The 25,649-nt window shown below is 39.0% G+C and overlaps 1 protein-coding gene across 7 annotated transcripts in view; it reads left to right on the top strand.

The window, feature by feature from the left end:
* Window positions 1-21,552, top strand: part of Ddr2 (discoidin domain receptor tyrosine kinase 2) — a 169,987-nt gene extending 148,435 nt beyond the window's left edge. For all 7 annotated transcript variants that reach the window (XM_023699778.1, XM_023699780.1, XM_023699776.1 and 4 more), the window contains 7 exons: window positions 1,057-1,267; window positions 2,943-3,166; window positions 4,377-4,504; window positions 6,470-6,661; window positions 7,425-7,659; window positions 10,241-10,390; window positions 15,486-21,552. In XM_023699778.1, coding sequence (XP_023555546.1) covers window positions 1,057-1,267; window positions 2,943-3,166; window positions 4,377-4,504; window positions 6,470-6,661; window positions 7,425-7,659; window positions 10,241-10,390; window positions 15,486-15,620 — 1,275 coding nt within the window. In that variant the 3' untranslated portion in view covers window positions 15,621-21,552. The remainder of the gene's footprint in view (window positions 1-1,056; window positions 1,268-2,942; window positions 3,167-4,376; window positions 4,505-6,469; window positions 6,662-7,424; window positions 7,660-10,240; window positions 10,391-15,485) is intronic.
* Window positions 21,553-25,649: the final 4,097 nt, after the last annotated feature.

Below are 25,649 nucleotides of genomic sequence, written 5' to 3'. Positions count from 1 at the left end.
ACCTTCTTATGTGCTGTGTTCCTCTCAATGGACATGGGCTAAGGAAGGTCTGCTAACTCTGGGCTTTGAAGTTTCAAACTGCTGTTAGACGGCAAAGGGCAAGAAGAAGGGCATTGTTTGGTTGGTCTCTGTGTCATGGGTCTCTCAAAGGACAGCAAACCTGCATGGCACACACACCAGAGAAGGGGCGAGGGGACCCTGAAAATGGGCTTGAGTCTCCAGAACTCTCTGAAGGTAGACAGGGGAAAAGAAGTGCTCTAACAAATGAGAGGAGCACCCAGACAAGCAGCCTGCAATTCCTTCTGACCTGTTCCACAGTCAAGTTCTTGAGATAGTTGAGGTTTGAAGTGTGTAGACAGGAATATTCACAGCAAAAAATCTAATTGCTTCCCACGAGGATCTTTACTTTTGGTCTGAAGACATCTTACCTAAATTAAGGCGGTAAGTCCATACACAGGATGCAAAGGCTGAAGACAGAACTCACAGGGCACTGGCCCACTGGTGTGACTGTTTCAGGACATCAGTGAAGGCACATCAGGACCATTCCTCACATAAGAAGAGAGCAAAAATTTTTCCTGTAAATATTTAGCTTGACTTCAAGAAATTTTTTTCTAACCTTATAGATCCCAAGAAGATAAGTCGAAATGTATTGGAATGACACTTAGAATCTCTTCCTGGTCATAGATTTGTGTCAGTTATTTGTGTGTGTGTGTGTGTGTGTGTGTGTGTGTGTGTGTATAGGATGTATAATGTAAAGTTCCAACTTTATTCTTTTTCATGTGAATATCAGGTTTTGCCTGAAGTTTGTTGACAAAGCTATTGTATTTCTACTGCATTTTTGGCCCCCTTATTAAAGATGATCAGTTGATGCTATATGTATGATTTTATTTCTAACTTCTCTATTTTGTTCCATTTATCTACATGTCTGTACCCTTATCACTTACAGTGTTTCTGGGACTTTGCAGGAGAAAAGTGAATGCAACAGGTGGGTTTCAGAAGGGCAGGAACTGCTGGTACTCTCTATACCAATGTAGTCTTCTCCTTGCTCTCTCCCAGGCTTCCCGGAGGATGCTCGATGATGAAATGACAGTCAGCCTTTCCCTGCCAAGCGAGTCCAGCATGTTCAATAATAACCGCTCCTCATCACCAAGCGAGCAAGAGTCCAACTCAACTTATGATCGCATCTTTCCCCTTCGCCCTGACTACCAGGAGCCATCTAGATTGATAAGAAAGCTCCCAGAATTTTCTCCAGGGGAAGAGGAATCAGGTAAGGATAAAATAACAGGATGGAGGGAGAACTGTGACACACAGTGTATAGAGGTAACACTCCTGCTCCTAGGCAACCAAGCATTTTTGGTCTTTGCTAGCCACCTGAGTAATCCACATACTCCTTCTAGACTCGAGATTGCTGCTTTACTATTGAACATAAGGTGTTTGGAGGAACCTCCATATCAAAAGATGAAGACAAAGATACAGGGTTATAAGTGTGGCAACACCCAAAGGACTCAAGCAGTCTAACTTGCTCATTTCACACAGAAGAAAGGAAAAAGGCTCTAATAAGTTACTCAGCCAACACTAGACCTCACTATGTGTGAATTGAGGAGTGGGGTTTCACAAGGAGGAAGACATAAATAAAGGAAGCTAAAGATATTCTGAAATTCTCAGTTTTGTAGCCATCTAATAATTGAGTGATCTATTTTTTGGTCAATTTTTCTTTGGTAAACATTTGTTAGGGTAATACAAGATTGTCTTATGAGAATAATTTTTTTTTTTTTTGCTTTTTCTCTACAAAAGCATTGAGTAAGGTAAAACACTGCCAGATGATTCAAATCCCAGTGTCTCTTAAAAAATGTAGAGTGACATCAGAATGGATGCTGGGATCATCTCTGGAGGTCAGAAGAGCTTTTCTAGGTCAACAATCTATGACCCAGGTCGGTAAAAGGGCACTTGTGGTGTTCAGAGGAGAGGAGTCTAGGATAAACCAGATGTGGAGACTGACAGAGCACAGGATTTCCAGGGAGCCAGTGGGAAGGAATTTTCTAGAAGGAAGGAACTGGCATCTACTCTATCACTGAGCAGATAGAAAACATTGAATGAGCAGGATTTAACAGAGTCAACAAGATTAATGAGTATAAACTGACTTCCTTTATAGATTGAACTTAGTAACTTAGCTATTTCATAAAGTCTAAAATATCCCTTGCCTCATATTTTTAATTTCTGAGAGTTTAGGATGTGTCTGACACAAGATGGTATGATTTAAATTGCTTTTGAATCATTGGCAGTGTTCTAAAAGTGAGAAAGCGTCGTTCCTTTCCTTTTTCCCCACAGTCCCCACAGCATTTGTTCTCAGTTGATATTTTGACAGTTGCTGGGGTGAGATGGAATTTGAGTGCTTTAATTTGCATCTGTTGAATGACCAATGATGTTGAGCATTTTTCATGTATTTATTTTTCATGCATCATCTGTGAAGTGTGTATTATGCTTTGATTAACTAATAAGGAGACAATATGCAATGTATCAACCATTGTGTTTTGAAACTGAAATGTATCAACTATTTTAACCATCCTACTAACCTGTTTCTTTGCTGTTTTATCTTTTTCCTCTTTAAAATAAAAAAATAAAAGAAAATATGATTTGACAAACCTTCCATTTTAATACTCTCATCTTGATAGGGCATGAGGCTTCTTACATCTTTGCCATGCAGTTCCACAAGATGAGACATGTTGTTAATGGTCCTGATTATGAGATAAGAATAAGGAACAAAATGACATCTACATTCTTGAGACCACAAGAGTCTCAGGAAGCAAAACTGTTCCTTAAGTAAGACCATTATGAAGAAGTTAAGTTGTCATATTGGCAGGTTCTAGTGCTCCTCTCAGATTTTCTTAAAAAGATCTCCAAAGGTGACCCTTGGATTGAGACCTGTGGCCCTTGTCTTCCAGGTTGCAGTGGCATCGTGAAGCCAGTCCAGCCCAGTGGACCTGAGGGAGTGCCCCACTATGCTGAGGCCGACATTGTGAACCTCCAGGGAGTAACTGGAGGCAACACCTACTCAGTGCCTGCTGTCACCATGGACCTGCTCTCAGGAAAAGATGTGGCTGTGGAAGAGTTCCCCAGGAAACTTTTAACATTCAAGGAGAAGCTGGGAGAAGGCCAGTTTGGTGAGGTGAGTTGATTTTCTGTGTGGCCTCCAGTCTTTGGAAACTTGAAGGAAGTGGGGAGATAAAAATGGTCAGTACAGCAAATTGCATCTTCTGCAGGTCAATTCACAACCAAAGGTCCAAAGGTCTCCTCTGCTCATCTCTCTTTGCTGTGTCCTCTGGATGATGAGCATTGGGCCAACCTCATCTCTCTGAAGTAGCTGGTGAAAGCCTCAGATTTCCATGCAGGAATATTTAAAGCAGGAGCTCACTAGACATTAGAGAGCCTGAAAAACATTAAATATTTTGAAAAAATGTCTACAGTGTGTTCCAGGGGGTGGGGCTCACAAGATGTGATCATCTCTAATGAATTGTCCAGGAACACCCTGCTGCTTGATAGTCATTTTTCTTTCTTTCTTTTTTAATGAGCATTATATGAAAAATGGTCAAAAACAACCTCATCCCTGCCTCTGGTCCCAGAAGTATCCTCTAGGGAATGAATTACCAACCTAGATAAGGAGGAGGAGTCCTCTCTCAATTGCCCTCAGAGGATACATGTAATATTAAATTCTCAGTCACATGGGCTTTTGGAGAACTCAAAGCAATGTTTTTAGTTGCAAGAGGCACTCTTCAATACGTAAGCCCCAAATACAGTATGACATTGAATTTCACATATCATAGGTCACATGTTCTCCCATATGAATATATCGTATGTGTGTTACATGTTCTCCTCTAAGTAGGCCTGAGTGCTGAAGGAGGTACAAGAGTGCATGACATCTGTTTGTAGCATTATTTATACTCATGCTGCCTCCTCGATTGAAAACTTACTCTCATTATTCTACATATAGTGTATAGGAGCACTTACAATTCTAAACTTCACACTAAGGGATTATCTTAGGAAATTGGTTTATGTTTTGTACTGTCAGTTAACTACTCCTTCCCAAATCTAGAGTTTAAACTTTTGTACTGAATAACATTTTATTGTGGGACCATGCTATACTGAAATACTACCACTATTTCTTTTATAAGGCAGTGACATGTCATATTAGCTGAGTGCTTCGCTATTGCTTTAAATTATATCAAGAATCAAAGATATGTTGCACATATCTTATTATTGTCTTTTGATTATTTTGCCTGACTTGTAAGAGTTAGTTTAGCTCCAGGAAATGCCCAGCAAGAGTACTGAGACATCTCCAGGAGAATTGATGATGCTGAGACTAGATGACTTTTGTCTAGGTTCATCTCTGTGAAGTGGAGGGAATGGAAAAATTCAAAGACAAAGATTTTGCTCTAGATGTCAGTGCCAACCAGCCTGTCCTGGTGGCCGTGAAAATGCTCCGAGCAGATGCCAACAAGAATGCCAGGTCTGTGGTCTGCATTTTTAATTTCCCTTTATTTATTTCATCTTTAGGATCAGGAACATCTCTGGAAACTTCTAAGCATACTTCTCTTTTGAGATGGGGAGATCTGTGAGCTGCCTCACATTGCTATTCTTATGCTTTATTTTTCCGATGAACTCCGAAGCCCTCTGCTGTCTTTTTCTGTACCCCTTTCAAATGTACATTTTTTATTTCCCACATATTTACTTCCTAACTCCCTTTGCACAGCCCTGCACCTTTCGGTCCAGATGTGCACTTCCTCCTTCATTACAGATGTGCTCTGAATGTCATCACCTCTTCTTGGCAGGTTTTTCACAACCCCATGCATCTTTCCTGCGAAACCTTTCCCTTCTCCTTTCCATCACATCTGTTTACTTTCTCATCCTGTTTTTCTCTTTTATGCTCCTTTTCTTCTATGTTCCACAACCTACAAAATGAGAAGCTACCTCTACTTGGAAAAGTATCCGTGGACCTCAGAGCTAAAGGATCCACAGGCCTTTAGCAGTTTTTCCAAGCTGGCTATTAATTCTCGGATCCTTTGCTACATAGATTGCAGTGTCCAGCCACCCTCCATTGTCTGACAGCCTTTCCATTACAGTAATGGTGAGTTAGTCCTCACCCAGAGAGGCATGCTGGTTGCAAATTGATTGTTTGTGTCCCAGAGAAATCTGAACATCTGGATAACATCTGCATCTCCCTATTTGCATTGTCTTATCTCACTGATATTCATAGCGAGAGTAAGTTTATTATTCCTATTCCCCAAAGTGCTGTTAAAGTCCAACAATGGTGATGGAGTTTCATTACAAGTCTTGAAAATGGCAGGAAATGGAGTGGAGAGAAAGGTGAGCGAATGGAGCTATGGGGACTTCCAAAAGATAGCCTAGAATTTGTCTTGAGGCTCTTAGTGTGAGTGGAAGTGACGTTTTTTCTGGATACTCTAAAAGGTGGAGCATTCTTTATATTAATTTTAGCACATTATTAGAGAAAATAACAAAGAGAAAAAGCACAGGATATGATAAAGCCTTAGCGGGGCTTGCTGTGTACCCATTTAGCAGCAATGGGCGACTCAGACTGTGGGGCCTCCCAAGCCTCAGAAACCCCTGACTTGGAATTAAAGAAACATGAAAGGGAGGAGATGTTGAATCAGAATCAAACTGATTTTAAGGGTTTATTCTGACATAGTATGATGTTCAGTGGCAGATTCCTATAAAACTCAAGGAACACTTGTAATTGACCTGTTCCAACAGTTTTGGGAAGATGGACTTGATTCAACACTTGCTACTTTATGACTCAGAGGTGGCTGTCACTATGTATTCTAATAATTTCTAGTCTTGGCCAAGTGAGTACTTCTTTGGAAATGAACCCCTCTTGCCACCATGCCCCTTAGGCAGCTCTGTTTAAACAGGCTCCTAAATGCATGTTGTGACTACTGATGCAGATTGCATTAGGAAAAGCCAGTGGGGGAAACAAAGAATCATTGGATAGATACATGGTGGTTATCCACTTTATAAAAACATTCTTTGATTTATTAATAGAGTGATTTTGTAACTTTTTAAAACTTAAATACTCTAGTGCACTCAAGATAGGAGTTTCAGTGAAAAGTTTCATTTTGCAGAGTTGTTTTAAAAATGTACTTGATTGAGCAAATACTAAAAATGAATGATCAAATGTCTCCATGTGATGGCATTTTGTTAAATATTAGGCATGCCCCACTTGATAAGTTTTTGGTCTCATTCTTGAAGCACTGCATTTTGAATAAAGGTCCATTCTGCTCCAGGAGCAGTAGATTGAGACACTTCTGGGTGCTGGTTTCTCTGTTTTCTCAAAGTTCACCGACAGGCAAATAAAACTAAATAGGATGGGAAGGAATAGATGTTGCAGCGCATTCTTCCCCCTTTTGATTCTGAGTCTAGGGACCTGTGGACTGATCTATGTCTATGTCCTTCAAAGGAATGATTTCCTCAAGGAGATAAAGATCATGTCCCGGCTGAAGGACCCAAACATCATCCGTCTCTTAGCTGTGTGTATCACTGAGGACCCTCTCTGCATGATCACGGAATACATGGAGAATGGAGATCTCAATCAGTTTCTTTCCCGCCATGAGCCCCCGAATTCCTGCTCCAGCAATGGGCCCACTGTCAGGTAAAATCAGCCAGGTCTTCTGCCTCTTCCCTGAGATCATGAGAGATAATCAGGTTGTAAACAGCAAAAGCAGTGGCCCTTAAAATTCATCATGGTTCTGGGATGTTGGGGAAGGTTAGTGTGCAGTGGGTAGTGGAGCATTACTTTCAGGGGATGCAAAAGGATTCATGAAGAGTATATAAAGGGGCTGAATATGGAAGTGCACGCCTATAACTTAGGCACTCTAGAAGGCTGAGGCAGGAGGTTTCAAGCCCAGTTTAGGGAACTTAGTGACTAAGGGAGGTCTTATCTCAAAAAAATACTTAAAAAGGTCTGGGGATGTATCACAGCTGAACTCTGGGTTCAATACTCAGTCACAGATGCACACATTTCCATACACACACTCTAAAGAGAGGATGTTGGGGCCACGGAGAAAGCTCAGTGGTCTAAGTGCCTGCCTAGGCAAGTGCAAGGACCCAGATTTGATTTCCGGTATATCATGCTGTGCCAGCTCTGGACCCTCAGGTGCGCTGTGCTGGCCACCAAAATATGCGTGGTGGCGCATGCCTGTAATCCCAGCACTGGGGAGGCTGAGACAGGAGGATCACTCCAAGGCCACACTGCTTAGTGAGACCCTGTACCAAATAGAAAACAAAACAAAGAAAGAGAACTTTGAAGTTTAAGCCCTGGTTGGTTGATACCAATGTGAGTGTGTGGCTTTCATGACTTCCAGTTTCTATATGCTTTCTCCTTTCTTATATAGTCTCCTCTATATTCTTCTCAGTTACATCAACCTGAAGTTCATGGCTACCCAGATTGCCTCTGGCATGAAGTACCTTTCTTCTCTTAATTTTGTCCACCGAGATTTGGCCACCCGGAACTGCCTAGTGGGTAGGAACTACACCATCAAGATAGCTGACTTTGGAATGAGCAGAAACCTGTACAGCGGTGACTACTACCGGATCCAGGGCCGGGCGGTGCTCCCCATCCGCTGGATGTCCTGGGAGAGCATCTTGCTGGTGAGCAAGCTGCCCTCATTCGTGAGGCTGGCCCTGGTCACTAAGACTCAGGCAGCACCCACAGCAGGTGGGCCCAAGCCGGAGACAGCAGGAGACAGTGCCACACATACTTGGTTATTTTCTGTCACTTGAGAAAGCTTTCTTTGTGTACTAATTATTCTCTATCATTTGCCTTTTCCTGCTGATAAGAAAGGAACACTCCATTGTAGAAAGTTTAGAACAAAATATTAAGTGTAAAAGCTTTAGTATCTTTTTTCTCTTTCCATCCATTGATTGGTCCTAATTAGTTTAGAATATTAAAAATTTTATTATTTAAATGTTATCTATATAAAAATCTGTTTTATAGTAGTTGCATAACTATTTTCTTATTAATTATTGGACTTACTTTACATTTTTTTCCCAAAGTTTTATTGATAAACAGATAGCAATGAGACAGTTTCAAATCAAATTGAAAGTACAGTTTCAACAAATAATACACTGCATATATTCTTCTTAGTGGTTAATTGCTGTACAAGAAGTGGACTTGTGATCCTATTTACAAACACCATTAGAACAAATCATTCTATTTATTAAGAGAATGCAACTATATATCTATCCTAACCACTTTGAATACACAGATACAAAATGGACATTCATTGGTATACCCCATTTTTTCTAAGTTCCGTTATTGAATATTATAGGTGTGTAAACTCAGCAAAATATTCTAAGAGTCCAGTAGACCATAATAGCATTGGGTCTTCTGTTTAACTGTCAATGTCAGAAATTATTGACCTGAGTCCCCCACAGCTCAACATAACAGCATGGCTTTATTTCCTATATTTCGTCTTCATACTTTTCTACTGGTACTTTACATTTTAAAGTATTATTACCTTCTACTTTTTAAGACCATCTTTCTTTGATTTATACTTTTGTTCAATTCTTGGTATTCTGTACCATGTGCAGATGTATTTTTTCCAAACATCTGTTTTGGAAGTACCTTCCTGACCATGCATATCTGTGTCATTTCATTGTTAATTTTTCCAACCACTCAGCCAATTTAAAGAACTGGTAGACTTAAACTTTTACTTTCAGCAATGCTATGTGCATATAATTTTCTTTCGTATTATGGAACATTTCAAAGAGACACTTGAGGTTAATTTGGTTTTGTTCACTTACAGTCTACTTATTTTTAGTTCATATTTGTATAGGATTCATAAATTAATTTTGAAATAAAAGGTATAGTTATCTCTTCTCGTTGAAACAACCACTATTAGTATTTTGGTATATTTCCTTTGAGAATTTTTTCTTATGCATGTATTTCCACATGTGTATTCTTATGTAAAATTTATATCATGTAACTGAGATGATAATATGCCATATAATCACTATTTTAGTTAGTATTTTATCACTGGCATTTCCAATGAATTCTTTAAAAATATGATTTTTAATAACTGCATAATATTTCTTTATGTGGCTATATCCTATAATTTATTAAGGTCTGTATACATAAATTTAATATTTAAGTTTCTAGATTCCAATGATTAAGAATACTGGTATGCATTCTTAATCATTGGAATTATGTACCAGGATAAAAAAAAATCATCATTATGATCTTTTTCATCTATATATTGAGTTGTTATATTTTGCTATCTCTAATATGATGGCAACATTGTTCTAGTTAAAGATATTGCACACTCTTACGAGATATGTATTAGTCTGAGACTCAAAGGCCTTTGCTTCAAAATCTAGCTTTTGCATTAACCGGGTTAACTGAGTAACCCTCCCCTATCTCATTTTTCTTATCTAAAATATAATATCCATTTGAAAGGCCATTTTCTTTATAGAATACAAAATGTATTATTGTTTAATGCATGCTAATTACATCTAATTTTTTTTAATGTAATTGGTACAGGGTCTCACTACAAAGCTCAGACTTGTAGTGATCCTCCTATTTTCAACCTCCCTGGTGTTGTGATTACAGGCTTGTGCCACCATACCTGGTCTCGGTGGCCGGCTCAATGCACCCGGGATGGGGCTGGTGCAGCATGTGGTGCCCAGGATCGAACCCTGTCCCTGTGCTTGCCAAAGCAGGTGCTTAGTTCTGCTGAGCTATCTCATCAGCTGATATCTAAATCTTCTTGCTATCACTTGGTAAAGCCTGTTTTTTAAGATTGTTACTATCACTGAACTAGGAAATGAGACTCCCAGATTACAAAAGGGATTAAATCAGGTGCTTAAAGAAGGTTTCTCTATTTCTAACACAAAAGCAGTTGACTTCCTGTTCTGACTTTCCCCGGGACATCTTCCCGAGAGCAAGGCTGATATCTAACCCTTGGCTGGAGAGTCCGATGGGTTATGGTGGCTTCCTTTCAGTTCATGGCTCTCGTCTCCAAAAGCAGAACTGAGATTAAAGCAGGAGGATGAAAGAATGATTTGCTTTTGGACAACTTGACATTGTCACTTCTAGATCCTCCACCCAGATTTTGGCAGTTTCCGTATTCCTTATGCATGATAGAGGAAGGGCAATTAATTCTAGATTATGAGGACACAACCTTTTTCTTGTGCACCGTGATTCTGATTTTACCTTTCCTCACTTATACAGGGCAAATTCACCACAGCAAGTGATGTGTGGGCCTTTGGGGTAACTCTGTGGGAGACTTTCACTTTTTGTCAAGAGCAGCCGTATTCCCAGCTGTCAGATGAGCAGGTTATTGAGAATACTGGAGAGTTTTTCCGAGACCAGGGGAGACAGGTAAGAACTGCTGGTGGTGGTTTGAAAGAGATGTGATGCTAGAAGACAAAGAAAAGAAAGCCTGATTCAGCAGGACAGATCTGCACTGAATCATGCACTATATGATTATAGTCTGTTGTCACTAACTATTCAGATTATGTGAAAGACCAAGGTTATCCCCAGGCCACCATATACTCTTTTTTGTCAATGGTATCTACTCATTGATTCCTGGACAGCATGAAAGGTCAGGTCTGGTTCCTCCTCAACACAAAGGGAGCAGGAAATATAAGTCTTACCTCTGTGATCAATAGTTTTATCTATTTTTTGATTTAGAGCATTAGTTTGTCTTCCTAGTTGAACAGTATGTGTGTAAAATGGAATGAGGGATTTATTAGCATTCATTTAAACCTTACTGGCCAGGTGCATTGGTGCTTGTCTGTAATTCCAGCATTCTGACAGGCTGACATAGGAGAATAGCAAGTTTAAAGTTATCCTGGACAATTTAGTAAGACTGTGCCTCACTTCAAAAATAACAAAAGGGATGGACATGTAGCTTAGTGCAGAGACCTCAGGTCCAACCCAAATTCTGAAAAATCCACTTTGTAGCACCATTTCTAGATTTGTACATTCAGAAATGGACAGTGTGTCCTGGATGTGGTGTTCCTGGAGCACCTTTGGGCCCATTTAATGATGCATCTCATGACTCAGGGAGAGCTGAGCCCCGCAAATCACAAGGAGTCCCAATCCCTAGACTTCCTGGGTAAGCTTTCTTTGCTTAGCTCAATTTTTGACATTTTATGAGATTCAAGAATTTACAACTGGTCAGTAACTGGTACATTGCATTTCTTCAAAGTGGCTACGGAATACAGAATACTCTTGGGTTAGGTCATCTCCAACAGGAATATAACAGCAGAAGAGAGTTTATTTTCAGAAAATAAAGTTTATTTGCTATGGTTTAAATAGACCCAAGCAAACAAATGATAAGAGAGTAACCAGAACAATGCATAATCTATGTTGGAAATGAGAGTGGGAACCTAGAATTTAATTTATCTTAATATTGTGTTGGCTATTTGGTAGCAGAGGTGGTGAACTACCTATTTTGATTTTTATGCAATTGCCTTCTATAACAATGACTAAATGTACTCCTGTGTTCATGGAATAAGCAAACACACCAAGAACACGTTTGTCTATTTTCTCCTGGACTGATACATCCCCAGTGACCTTGAGAGAACACATATCCACTTACAGAGGGTGTGCTTAATTAGAAACGCTATCTCAACCACCATAATAGTGGCCGAAATACTAGCATATCTTAGAATTATAGGCAAAAGTAGGAATATGGCAAGCCTTTCAGTATTCCTCAGTGTTTTCAGTGACTAAAATGCTAGAGAGAATTTTTATTATATGAAACAAAATTTGACCTTCAAACATTCAACAATGAAAGGCATGCCCTCCCAACTCTTCCATGTCCACTTTACTTTAAAAGTGCTCTTTATATTGAAGAGTTTTTTCTTACTTCATAGTACAATGTTACATGTTAATGACTGCTTTTGTATATTTCAATTTCATAAGGAAACACTTTTTATTATTTGATAAAAATTTTATTTTTGAGCCAATGAGGTAACTCAGCAGACTAAGCACCTGCTTAGATAAGCACACAGACTGGGGTCCCTGACACCACACACCTTACCGGCCTCCCCCTAGGGGAACACTGAGCTGGTGATCGAGTCAGGGATGGCTGCGCACACCTGTGATTTGGCCAAGGGGGAGGCTGAAAATAGGAGGATCACTGTGAGTCTGAGCTGCATAGTGAGGCCCTGTACCAAATACATTGAAAAAAAAAAAAGAAATTTTATTTTTAACACTCTCTAAGGTTTTGCCTTTCTTAGTTTTAGATACAGTTTTAAAACAAATCCACAGCTTTGCTTTTTCCAGATGCTAGTGGTACACCAAATATACATTATGACTCATGACTCTTTTTTTTTTGAACTGGGAATTGAACTCAGGCCCTTGCACTTGCCAGGCAAGGGCTTGTTCTGCTGAACCATCTCCCCAGTCGACTCATGACTCTTTGTCAAATAGTAAAATCAAATATTTCATGGAAGCTATGCCAAAGCCAAATATTACCTCTAGGAGCTAAGCACAATGCTCATTCATAGCCATAGGTGTTACTAAATTTAAAATATGAAACATAATAAACATTATTAAATGTAATTTACTAAATTTATATTTTATTACATTTTGCTTAATGTAATTGCTATTGAATGTATTAAGTTTGGTATTCAAATTTTAAAAGTTTAGCATGGGAGTCCAATGACTGTAATTTCTCAAACTTATCAGTGGCTACATGGGTTCTGTGATGACCAGATTGAGCAAGTGTTATATAACTCATTTTCAAGAACCATTTCTAACCTTTGATCACAGCAGACATGATACAGAAGAAAAACATCTCAGTACCATAGAACCTAGAAAGAATACTTAGTTTTCTTAGTTTAAGCAAATCTTAAATCCTTCATCTTCACTGTAAAATATTTGGTCATGTACACAATAATTTCAATAATTTAAACATATACTTGACATTTATCCTTTCAATTTTATCTTAAGAGGTAATTAATTCCCAGGTGGCATTTTTTGTAGGCTTGTGGTCTAAATGGAATTAAATATCCCAAACATCAAATACAGTCTTGAAAGTTTACTTATTTGATGATATAAAAGACAAACAAAGTTCTATAGATGTAATATTATTATTATTATTTTTTATTTTTTTCCATAATTTTATTGAGAAACAAATAGCAATGAGACAGTTTCAAATCAAATTGGTAGGGCAGTTTCAATAATTAACACGTTGCATACATTCTTCCTAGTGGTTAATTGCTGTACAAGATGCAGACATGATATCCAATTTACAAACACTATTGGAACAAATCACTCTATTCATTAAGAGAATGTAACTATATATCTATCCTAACCACTTTGAATACACAGATACAAAATGGACATATATCTGTATCCCCTTTTTTTGTTAAGTTCCGTTATTTGAATATTATAGGTGTGTAAACTCAGCAAAATATTCTAAAAGAGTCCAGTAGCCCATAATTGGGTCTTCCGTGTAATATTAATTATTATGAAAAATAGCTTTAATTATTTGCTAAGTTTATATGACTTTGAAAAGAGCACTTTAATAATTCAAATTATGATTTCTACTTTACTGATATCTGTTGGCACAAAGTGCATACATGTTTTCTATATTATTTAGTAGACATTTCAAAATGGTCTGGCAGTTTTAAATTCCATCAGTAACGTGTGAGTGTCTGTTATTCTGTATTTCATTTATACTGATACTATTTCTTAGATGCGTGGTACTTTATTGCCACAGTACCCTATAATATGCTGAGTAAAGGCTTGTCAAGCCTAATCTGAGATTCCAGTATAAGTTCACAGGTATTTCCCTTTTTACTTGTGAATATAGAGCTGATGGGTACAGGAGACGAGCAGCTGCTGGGTACAGCTGAGTTCTCTGGTGTGTGATGCAGGCTGATGCTAGTGTAGGGGAGGCAGGACAGCAGGGATAGGTGAATGACTACTCAGCTGCTGATGTCAGGCTCAGCGAAGGCACTGGGTGCATCTGTGGTTCGGAGGGCATAAGACATTTAGTCATGGTTCAGGAATGTGTCAATGAGGTGTGATCAAAATACCCAGTCAATGTTTAAAAGTAGAACTTTGATTACAGTGAAAGACACATTTCCATTGATCCCCCTCTAACCCCCCCATCCTCACTTTGGACACACTTATCCCATTCTTCTTGCTACTTTCTGAAGTAGTTCTGGAAGTCCCCTTTCATGAGTGTTTTCATGGGGTGTGATCAAAAAACGTGAATGCTGCGGCTGTGTGCTATCTAAGGGAAAGGCAGGCTTATGCTAACATTCTGGTGTGTCTCCAGGCCGCCTTATTAATCAGAACTGACATTAGGAAACTTCTGGATCTCCTCCAAAGCCAAAATGGCCATGAAAGGTAAATGTTTTGAGTCACTTTAGAACATGGTGGCAGCCACAACAGCTAATGACACTCACAAGAGAGGGCTTCTAGAACTTCTCCAGGAAATACCAAGCATATTTGATAAGTGTTTGAAGGACAGTTAATTTTTGAGCAACAGGGAGTAAAATGGAAATGTGGCTTTTGCTGTAATCGACTGTTAAAATTTAGGATTTTATTTTCTCCAAATGCCTTCAGGGCAGGTTTGGCTGGCTTGAGTTGTGGGGATTGAACCACAGCAACCTGAGCCTGACTGCTTTGTTGAAGCAGCCACTTAAAGAACTGAGCTAAGGGGCAGGCCCGCTCGACTGTTAAAATTTAAAATTCACCATATTTAGTATTTTCATCTCATGTACCAAGATATTCAGAAACATGAGTAGCAGCATGGCAGTAACAGATTATAGGCACAAAATTGTTGACCTAGGAGGCAACAGAGGAGTATCTTATTTGAGACAATCTATAATTGGCAATTTCAGAGTAGAGTCTTAATCTGTAATTCAGCGCTGAATGAGAGGTGGGGTAAAGGCATTGACTGAGCTGGACGAGAGGTGGGGTAAAGGCACTGACTGAGATGCATAATAAAATGCAGAAAGCGAAGCTTTTCTGTGGGGGGCCAGTACAGGGGAGGGGAAGCACAGAGGATATTGTGGTTAGGAACTACATGGAAACGTCATGCATCTTAGTTTCTACAGCTAAGATTTTATGCCAATCAAGATACTGAAGCTAATGATGCACTTTCTATGAAGCTAATAATGAACTAAGGCAGACCTTCATATGAGGGGATCAAACATGGTCTATCATGGAACATCTGTTCTATTTTTGCTTCATTTTCATCTTTTACAAGAAGGCAGCAGCCATAAAAAGCCCCATCAGGAAATCTTACTCCAGAGAACTAGAGAAGGCAAAGGGGACATAGAAGGAGCTGCTATGAGTTAGAACACTTGTGAGTAAGAAAAAGACAGGACACTCATGTCACTAACCAAGTCCAAGAACACAGAGGGGGGAAAACAGAACAACAAAGCAAATAGTCTTCTTATTCCTTCCCTTCCTTAATATTTTTTTCTTTTAAATTTTGTTTCCAAAGACCTACCTCCCTCAGCCAGCCATTTGCCCTGACTCTGTGTATAAGCTGATGCTCAGCTGCTGGAGAAGAGACACCAAGCACCGTCCCTCGTTTCAAGAAATCCACCTTCTGCTCCTCCAACAAGGGGACGACTGACGCTATCAGTGCCTTCCAGTGTCCTGAGGGCCCATGTCTTCCTCGCAAGATCTACCACTCATCCACGCCTAAGCCACTCCACCTGGACATTTAGTGGACCTGAGGGACAGAGGCTTGTTTGCTTTGCTCTCTCTCTCTCTGTCCCTCTTTTCCCTCACTCTACTCCCCCACTCCCCACCACTGACTCATATATACTTTTTTTTACATTAAAGAACTAAAAAAGAAAAAAAGCTTAGAAAAAATAAAATATAGTAAAAGAAATTTTACTTGATATAGCAAGTATTAGATAACAAAGGCTAGAAAATTCAGGTAATTTATAAAGGTTAAATATGCTTATGTTTATACATGTGCAGATTTGACAATATTTTTTCCACATCACCTTTTATGAAGTATTGTCAGGAAGGAAGACTTGAAGAATGATAAAATCTTGGGAAACATGAGATGAGGCACAGGGAAAAAACTTGGTACCCATGGAGAATCTGAGGACTCAGCCTTCAACATCCAATCAAATATGGTTTTCTGATTTGGCCTCTGGACATTCTGCATCTTGTTTTTCCTTCCCTGTCAAAGTGTGTGGTACATTGTTGAAAAGTCCTAGGTTCTTGGAATGGCTATTTTCCTCATTCATGGGCAGGGATCAAGGCTGTGGTTTGGACGTGAAACAGCAGGGATGTAGACAGGAAAGAATGTTTGTTGCAAGACTGCGGGAAATGGAACTGTAATTACGACTCCTGGATAGAATTCTTGAATAGGTAGTAGACGTAGGAAAGGAACTCTATGGAGGATAGGTAACAGGTATGCTATTCATTGTTCCTTTGGGAAGATCTTCTTTGTCTAGTTCTGACATTTCCAAATATGTATTTTAGTGAAATCCTGATCTTTTTAATCAGCAAAGTCTGATTGTTTGTCATATCTTCCTAGGAGATCCTTTGGCACTTCTTGCTCAAATCTATCACTTGAATGGATGAATCCTCTGTGGGATACATGCATTGCAGGCTGAGCTTCTCAGGCATAAATACCTAAAGGCCATGTATAACAGGAAGTAGGATCTACTCTAGGTGGCCTCAAAAGGTTGATTTAGGACCAATGAAGGGAAGCTGCAGGGAGACCTCTAGGGAAGACATAGGCAGAGTCTGAACATACAAGGATGTATGGTTTGGCCCCAGATGTGGGGAGTCCTTTGTCAGAGACAAGGGTCAGTTATAGGCTGAAAAATGATGCAAGAAAAATGGAGATTTTCAAACACAAGATAGATGGCTGCCTAAGGACATATTTAATGTCCTTCTAAATAAACTTAACATCCCTTGATTCCAGTGAAGCATACAGTTAGCATCCATTGCTATGTTTATTGCATACATTCTTGCTTATGATATGATACGACCATCAGAAGATCATGACACCCTGGTCTCAGAATTCATGAAAATGAATGCAGTGTTGATAGGAGTAACCTGAGAGCAGAATTTGAGCTTTAATCTTCCACAAATCCGCAGATTCAGTGGAAAGCTGGAAAAGGGGACCCTTAATTTCCACTGAGGAAAAACCAGGAAAGATTACAGATAAGCTGCCCAAAGAAATGGTTTTGCCTCCTCAGGGCCACCGTGATTGCTTACCCCTTCCACCTTCTCCGCAGTCTTCAGAATTTGAGCGCTTCCCCACTTAGCCTTCAACATAGCTATTGCTCCAACCACAGCGTAAGCATACATCTGAGTCCCACAGACTCATTTTGTAGGTGGTATTCTGATCACAGCAAACACACTTCCTCCATGGATGTTCAGTGACTGCACTTTAGTTTCTCCCAGGATTAATTTTGGAGAAATCATTGGTTTGAGAGGCAAGACAGCACTGGTTGGGGAACTTTGCGCCTCTCTCTGCATCAAGGCAAGTGTACTATCTTAGGCAAGTCACTTTATTTCTCTGAATTTCATTTCCTTATCTGTAAATTAAGAGCAGCGAATTAAATGGTCTCTTCTAGTTCTGGTATGTTCAGTGTTTGCTGGAAAACTCACGTGGATTGAACAATCTTGTTATCGCCTGCTTTGAAAATTGGGGCCAGTAAAAAGGTCATGGGAAATATAATGGCACTAAGAATGACACTTTCATTTGTATACTGCTTTATAGTTACCAGGTGTTTCCTCATACCTTATTTCATTAATTAAGGGTCAAACATCCTTTCTTACAAACTTTCCATACTCTGATTGCAAGGTATTAGCTTTCTTAGAAGGACTTGAAACAAAGACCCATGGGCTATTCTCCTTTGTCCTTTATGTCCCAGGAAAGGTTATGTCCAGGCCATGCCATGCCATGCCATTTTATACAGCAAAACAACACCATTTTGTCTTCTTTTGTCTAACAATCTCTTTGGTTTTCACATTTTAGAATTCTGTTCCAACTCACTGTATTCAATGATCTCTTATTTTAAAATTGTTTAAATGGAAATTAGAGTATCTGTAGTTCCCTGACTTTGAGACACAGAAATACCTTATTTTAGGTGGCTGCCAAATATGTCTTGTCATATACATGTGTGGGCTTTGTCTTCTGCCACTGAGCCCTTTGTATTATAAACACAGGCTTAACTTCTAACCACGTCCCACTCATAGAGTTTAGCAACACAACTCTGACTCAACAGACTACATTCTAGTCTCCAGTACATTTAGTATGTAGAATTAAAAAGTAGCTCAAATTAAAGACATGGAAGCAGAATTTGTTTGGAAAAAGATAGGTAAATTGATGGGAAACTGTGGGGCTTTATTATCTTTGCAGTAAATCCCCCTCTTCATGATATATGTGCATGATTTTATGACACCATGTGTTTTAGGATCATCAGATCCAAATTTGTATGTCTGTGTTGATGGCTAGATCCAGATGTTGACACATATATCTCCTGTATGATCAGGTATGAATCAAAAAAGGGGGGGCCATGATTTTAAAGCTATGGAAAATGTAACTCAAGGGTGATTGATCAAGGGTATGCAACAGAGAGTTTTGTGCAAGTGTGGGAACAAAGCAAAGTGGATGTGTGCAGAAGTAGATGGGGAGGCTGCAGCAGGTGAGGGAGGAAGAAAGGTATGTGCCTCGCAAGAAAGTGGAAGCCAATGATCTGGATCTGATGGACTCCACGAGGAAGCCTAAGAGCAAATCTCTGAAGAGAATTGTGACAGAAGCCAGAAAAAGTAAGTGACTTGAAGATAAAAAAATATGAATGTTGAAAGAAATTCAGGGTGATAGATTGTAGAAGTATTCATTCAAGAAGGAAAAGTTAGGTGCATGAAATGGAAGAGTTTTTTCTTTTTGAGTTTTAAGAAAGGAGATATCCATTGTGGAAATAAAACCACACAATCACCAAAGAAGGACCTTTTCATTTCAGGGGAAGTGAATGAGGGAGGCCATTTGTGATTTAGACTCATTCAAGTGCTGATAGAAGGAATCAATCTTTTGCCCGAACTGCAGTGGCTTTCCAAGTATTGAGCTGGACATGGAAACCTAGGAACAGCCAGCCTAAGGGAATTCCTGAATATTTATTTGTGTTCCCTTCTTTTGCTTTTGTTAATGAAACCCATTTTCAGTGATGAGCACCGGTAGACATGGAGACAGTAAGTTAGACAAGACTAAGCTATGTGTGATATCTGCACAAAAGGTGTGCACCGTTTGTGAAACGTGAGCTTTTCAGTCCCACTCAGACTTCCCATAAGAAAGCCATGAAGGAAGTGGGGCATGTGTTTTGCATAAAGGAGACTAGAAGGAAGGAAGTGTCTGAAGGAGAAAAAGGAAAGATGTTCCAAGGAAATATACTAAAGCAAAACAGTATCTATTTTTCCAAAAAAAAAAAAAAAAAAAAAAAAAGAAGAGAATTACAATATATAGCTATGAAGTCTTTGACTTTCTGTTGAATTCACAGACATGGAATTTGCCATCTTAGTCTTTCCTGTGAGACCTCTCTGTCCTCTGGCAGTGCAGGATATGTCCCTAAAGTGTTTGGACCATGTCAGTCTTGATCTCCACTGGGAAATCCTTCAGAATTGAAATTTCAGTTTTAAGCAAACAGATGAATGTCACTGTCATGTGGTAATGTTTTGGAGTGCTGAATTAGAAAGGAAAAAGATTGGATGATTAATGGGGAGTCAATTTCTAAAACTTGAGTTTCCTGCTCCAATCAGCTGCAATGTTTGGTGGCAGTAGGATGGTATTTGTTTAGTGGCTGTGTCTTTTTTGGAAACATGTTACATTGAAATTTAGACTCACCGGAAGTTAAAAAAATATAGACCAGGTTTACCCTATATCTAGATTTTTCTGTGTTGATAATATTTTAGTCTACTTTAAACCATGAAATAATAGTTCATCTTGAACTATTTTCAAAACCAGCAAATTGACATTAGTGTACTACTACCTAAACTACAGCCTACCTGGATGTCACCAGTTTTCCCCCGTGTTTGTTTAGTTGCTGTATTTTTTTTCTGATTTGTAACCTGGCCTTGCCTGGATAGAACATGCAGGATAATATCTGGATTAACCTGTTCCTTGCTCTAGATTTTAAAGTTATTTGTTTGGATTTGAAACCATCCAGGAACAACAAGGAAGGATTAGACAATTCAAAAGCAGTAAGTCCATGCTTGTTAAGTAGAAAGCCAGGTATAGACGGAATTCTCAGTACTGAAGGTCCTTCAGTTCCTAATGAGAGACTTTTCCTGGAGGTGAGATGAGCAGTCGAGAGTGAACCAGTGTTTTGGCCAAGGGTTGGGTGGCATTTATTTAATGGCATCAGATATAGTTTGTGGGAGGAACAGAACATAATGGTATAGATCACTGATATGTGATAAAATATTTTCTTTTCAGACTAGAGAGAAGGTTCATTTGTTTAAACATCTGCTCTTAATTGGAACAGCAACCACATTGGATCAAATCAAATGCAAACTTGGGGAGACATTAAAACTCTGGTTCTGTGGATTACGGCTTTGAGCTTTGTGATCACCATTTTAAAGTTGCCCTATTCAAGATTATAATAGTGCGTCTTGTAAAGTTCTGAGAACATCTGTGAGCACTTGCCAAATATTTTGTGACTGTTGTTTTTGAATGAGCAGAAGATGGAAGTGAAAACTTGTTTATCTAGCAAGGGTGAATCTAGGAAAAATTGCTTTGCTGTAACTTAAATGATTTATTTTGAAATAAGAAAAAAATGCCCAGACTTGTGTCAGGTGCAGCGTATCCTACATTTGTATCCTCCCTGATTATGCATCAGTGGAAATGGTTCATTCTTTCTAGTATTTAGACAGTGCTGCAAGGTATCTTAATAGACACTAGACCAAAAACAGAGACCAGACTCTGGCTCCAAACCCAGCACATTAAAATAAGCCTTTTAGTTCTTCCTCTAGATACCTCATCTACAACTTTCCAAGCCTCTATAGGAAAAGGGATCAGAATCCCAAGGTAGCCCATTCTCATTTACAATCATAACTACATGTCCAGGAAAATTTTGAAAAGACCCACACACATGTAATTATTTTCAGTGCAAAGTCATTTTCCTAAAGAGAGGCACTGAAATAACTGGCAGTTGTGAGGATTCCTGCAAACACATAAAGCTTCTAATGCAGCCTGTCTTAACAGTTATTTACTATTTATGCTATCTTAGTTGTCTCACATTTTCTGATGCTGACTTTCTGAGGACTGGGGTTCTGCAGCTGTGTGGTATGCTCTAGGCGAGGGAACATCTGGACTTTATTTTGCAGGCTTTGAAGGATTATGTGTCTTGTCAAGGGGTAAATAGCAAATGAGTTTGATTTCTGCTTAAAACTATCCTAGACATTCCAAAATATGTAAAATTTTTCTGTATTAGGAAATGAAACATGATACCAATTGTATATTTTCTTTTCTTTATTTATTCTCTGTAAGTCTGTCAGATGATAAATTGTAAATAACAATGATTAAAGAGTCATGCTACTGATGGATCCTTCTGTGTGTAAATAGTACCAATTCTTGGCTTCCTTACCTTTCCTCATTACATCATTTCTGGAGGAGTGATGGGATGGCAACACACAGCTGTGGGTGTGTGTGGTGTGATCAGCTGTTTGTTGTGGCTATGAAACGGTGGTTAATGAAGTAGGCTCCTAACATATTCTTTTACTGTTTATTGGAAGAGAAACATTTTGGCCTTTGACACTGTGAAAATATCTTCATATTATCTGCTTCAGTGCTGGACAGTCTAGCCCAGAGTCAAATAAGGATCCTTACTGCTATTGTTGCAGAGTTGTCTTGTTTGATACACAGAAATCCCAGCTAAATCCAAACACGTTCTGTCTCAGACTCTCTGTACAGAACAAACCAAGAGGAAAAAAAAGCACAACCACAATGCAATCTCTACAATAGAGAATAAGATGAAATGACCCCAAAGAACACATTTTACCTGAAGTTTTGTTCTGACCCAGATTAATTGTGTTTTCTGAGTAGCACAGTACATTTCTTTCAGCAGTGGTCATAGTAGGTAAGAAAATGGACAAACATGCTAAAGAACCAGAGGACTCCTAACTGTGCACAGACTCTGCGGAGGCTCTGGTTTGGTTTTAGTGATTCAGGTAGAGGAGTGGTGGGAGGGGCAATGGGGCAACAGGGGAAAAATGAAACAAGGACAGCAGAGATATCTGAAAATGTATAATTCTATTGTAAGCTCCCATAGCCAGCGTTTAAAGGTAAGCATGAGAGATACATATATTTTGGCATATAATATGTTATATAGATATACTGGTATATAATATGTAAACATACACATGATTGAAGATTTAAATAAAAAATAAAATTTATTATAGTAAAAGACATTATTATCCATCTCTCACAGAATCCTCCCCCTCACTTGAAATACTTATTCATCCCACTGTTTTTGTCATCAAGAAGCAGTTCTTGATGTTTTCCTTTGTGAGTGTCTTTGCATGGCTGCCTCAATGTCCTCGATCAATTCAAAATCTTTATACCAATTTCTGTTATACAAAATGCTATGGTGTGCCATCATGTACCTTATCCATTAGATCTGGCACTGTGCAACTTCTCCTTCTTTCCAAAGTCAAAATGTCCATGAAAGAAAGGTAAATGTTTTGAATCTGTTCAGGACATGAAGGCATCTCTGTCACAGGGCAACTAAAAACACTCATGAAGCGGCAAGAATGATAGTCTGTATGTTCATAGTGTAAAGGATTAATGGCAGTATGTCTTACTATAACAAATTTTAAAAAATATTCACTGTATTTTTATCATGCTTCATAAAAGAATTCATGTGTGCAGACATGCTATTTATGTGTCTGAATATAAAAAATTATTCATAAGGATGGGGATTATATCTACTCTTATTTAACTATCAGCTATACAGACTATTTTGTTGTTATGGGGATTAATAAATGGACTTATTCCCATTTATTCTAATTCCTTTTACATTTGATAAAGAAATGATATACAGTAATACCACAGTTCATGATTCCTTCTGTTTGCAAACAGAAGCAGTAGGTAAAATTTTGCTTCCATTTTCGAAGCCCACGTAGGGTGACGAATGTGGCTGCAGACACGTGCCCCAGCATCACGGAACCAATGAAGTTCATGAACTGAGGTGCCCTTACACTTCCATCTGCAAGTAGTTGCTTCTGCAACCCTTGAGTCCTACACAAGACTGATTCCTTCTGTATCAGCAACACATGACATTTTACCATTTTATTTGTGGACTGGGTATGGTCCGACTCCAATAGCAGTTTGATGCCAGTTTGAATGAGTTCAAGGGAAAACTTATTAAAGTTATGAACAAGAGAAACTTTGTAACATTGTTGTTTTGTCTCAATTTGCAGACTAGAAGCAAGTTAGTCCTGGAGAAATGGGTAAGAGAGCTCTGTTACTGGAACAAAAAATTACCTTTATTCATCCTTGTCTAAAAGACTGTTTCTGGTACTACAAGAGGAATAAGAGATGTGTTGCAGGATATCAGGCAGAAAAAAAGTATTGAATGAAGCAGTGGATAGATATTCAAAAGTGGAGACACTATGTTTACTATTCAGTTTGTCAGTGACAGATGGAGCTAATATACCACGATGTTCTTCTGGTTTCCAAGAAAACTGAATGAACCCCTGAACAACACAAACCTAAGATCATTCAGGTGATTAAAACAACTACATTTACCCACCCACCTCTGATTAAAAACATAACAACCGTTATAGTACGGTCTTCTAGGTGATACGATATTTTTAAAATATAAAATTAAATGATGTGTGTTGAAAACAGGCCTACTTTCTTCATCTTTCTGGTACTCCTAACAGTTCAGCTCATCTTTCAATGGTCAAAATACCTTGAAAGTAGCAACTTCAGTTAAAAAAGGAACAGGCCAAAGTCTCCTTGGTCAGCACGGATGGAAGTCTCAGTAGAGGAGAGCCTACTAGTCTTGCTCGGAAGACTTCTGGCCCTCACTTAATTCACAGTCCATTCCATACTGGCTATCCTCCTATCTAAGAGAGTAGACACAGAACTTCTGATGTTTAGGCCCTTTTCCTTTCTGTGCAGAAAAGAATTTTCCTTGGGACACCCACCAACTCTTTCTTCGCTTTCTTCATGTCTCCTATAAGTCCGAGGATATTTTAAAGAAGTGTTTATTTAGACTCTCAAAATTGGGGTTAATTCTAGTACTGAGGATGGAAGCTAGGATCTTCACAATGAACTACACTTCCAGCCACTTTTTATTTTATTGTTTTTTTTTTTTTTAATTTTGTGACAGAGTTTTTCTCAGTCACTAAATTGCCCAAACTGGGCTTAAACTTTTGCTCCTCCTGCCTCAGCTTTCCAGAGTGCCTGGATTACAGGCACATGCCCCTTGGCTAAGGCTGGGCTTCATTTTAGTCTTGGACTTTAGGAAATACCAGTAAACTGTAGTGTCTTTAGAATGTTGACCGTGGGATGAGGAAGTTGAGTTCCACCCTAGGCATAATACATTCTTAAGTAAGACATAAGAAATAAAAATAATCAGATTTCTTTCTTTAAATCTTTTTTTATGGGATAAAATAAAAGATCACTATACAAACTGGTGTCAGTCGAAACCTGTAGGATAATCAATATAGATTATCTTGATCATTTAGGGATCCCTGCTATTAAATACATAATTAAAACTTTGAAGGAAGTCATGAAGTCAATTAAAGTATGTTCAGTAGATTTTGATGTACAAATATGCAATGTATAAATATGTAAGACTGGTTAATGGTCTACTATTATATATATAGAAACTAAGTAAGCATTAGAAACTTTTATATCAGTTAGACAGAGTATGTTTGTTTTGCATGTTACACAAATTTGAGCTTAATAATTAGTATGCATTTTGCTATTTTTCAGTAATTCTTTTTTGTGTTTTCCACAAATACTCATTAGGATGGCTTAGAAACAAGAAATAAAACAGAACAGCAACAACAAAAAAGTAGATACTTTACCGCGGAGAATTTTTAATTTGCTGATGTAGATTACAGCAAATTTTAAGTTCTTCAGTTGAGATTCCCTAATGCTGTGCCACATTCCAAGCGTTAAAACCGGTATTTCACACGTTTTTACATAAATTCTTAAAGAAACCAACTCTCATTTTTCCCAGAGGATTCTTTAGGGAAGGAGATCTGAGCCAGAGGAAAATTCAGATTGATAATCCCTCAATTTTACCCCATAGACCCAACCTTTTGTTTCAAAATAAGATCTGGCACAAATGCCCAGATGTCAAACTGTAGGTCTACCTCAGTGTCTCCGCGAGAGCCACGCCCGCCACTCCTCCCACACATGGCGCGGAGGAACCTGCTGAGTCAGTTTGGACCGGGACCAGAAGGCCTGCACTTTCTTAACTGGCGCTATGTAGCTAGGCTCCGCCCCTCGGCCTATCTCACCTCACGCGTCCCTGGTGCGACTAGTGGACCGGAGACTGCGATTGGCCGGCTCAGGGCGGCGGCAATGACGCAAGAGTAGAGAGGAAGAGCCTGTCTCTGATTGGCTGGGATACGATTGGTGGGCGCGGCCAAGTGGCCAATGCGGGATTTTGGGCTT

This window comes from Octodon degus, unplaced genomic scaffold, assembly GCF_000260255.1.
Source record: "Octodon degus isolate 3935 unplaced genomic scaffold, OctDeg1.0 scaffold00116, whole genome shotgun sequence".
In the NCBI taxonomy this organism is placed as follows: domain Eukaryota; kingdom Metazoa; phylum Chordata; class Mammalia; order Rodentia; family Octodontidae; genus Octodon; species Octodon degus.
Note: the sequence above shows the minus strand (reverse complement) of the source record. Positions and strands in the feature narration are given on the sequence as shown.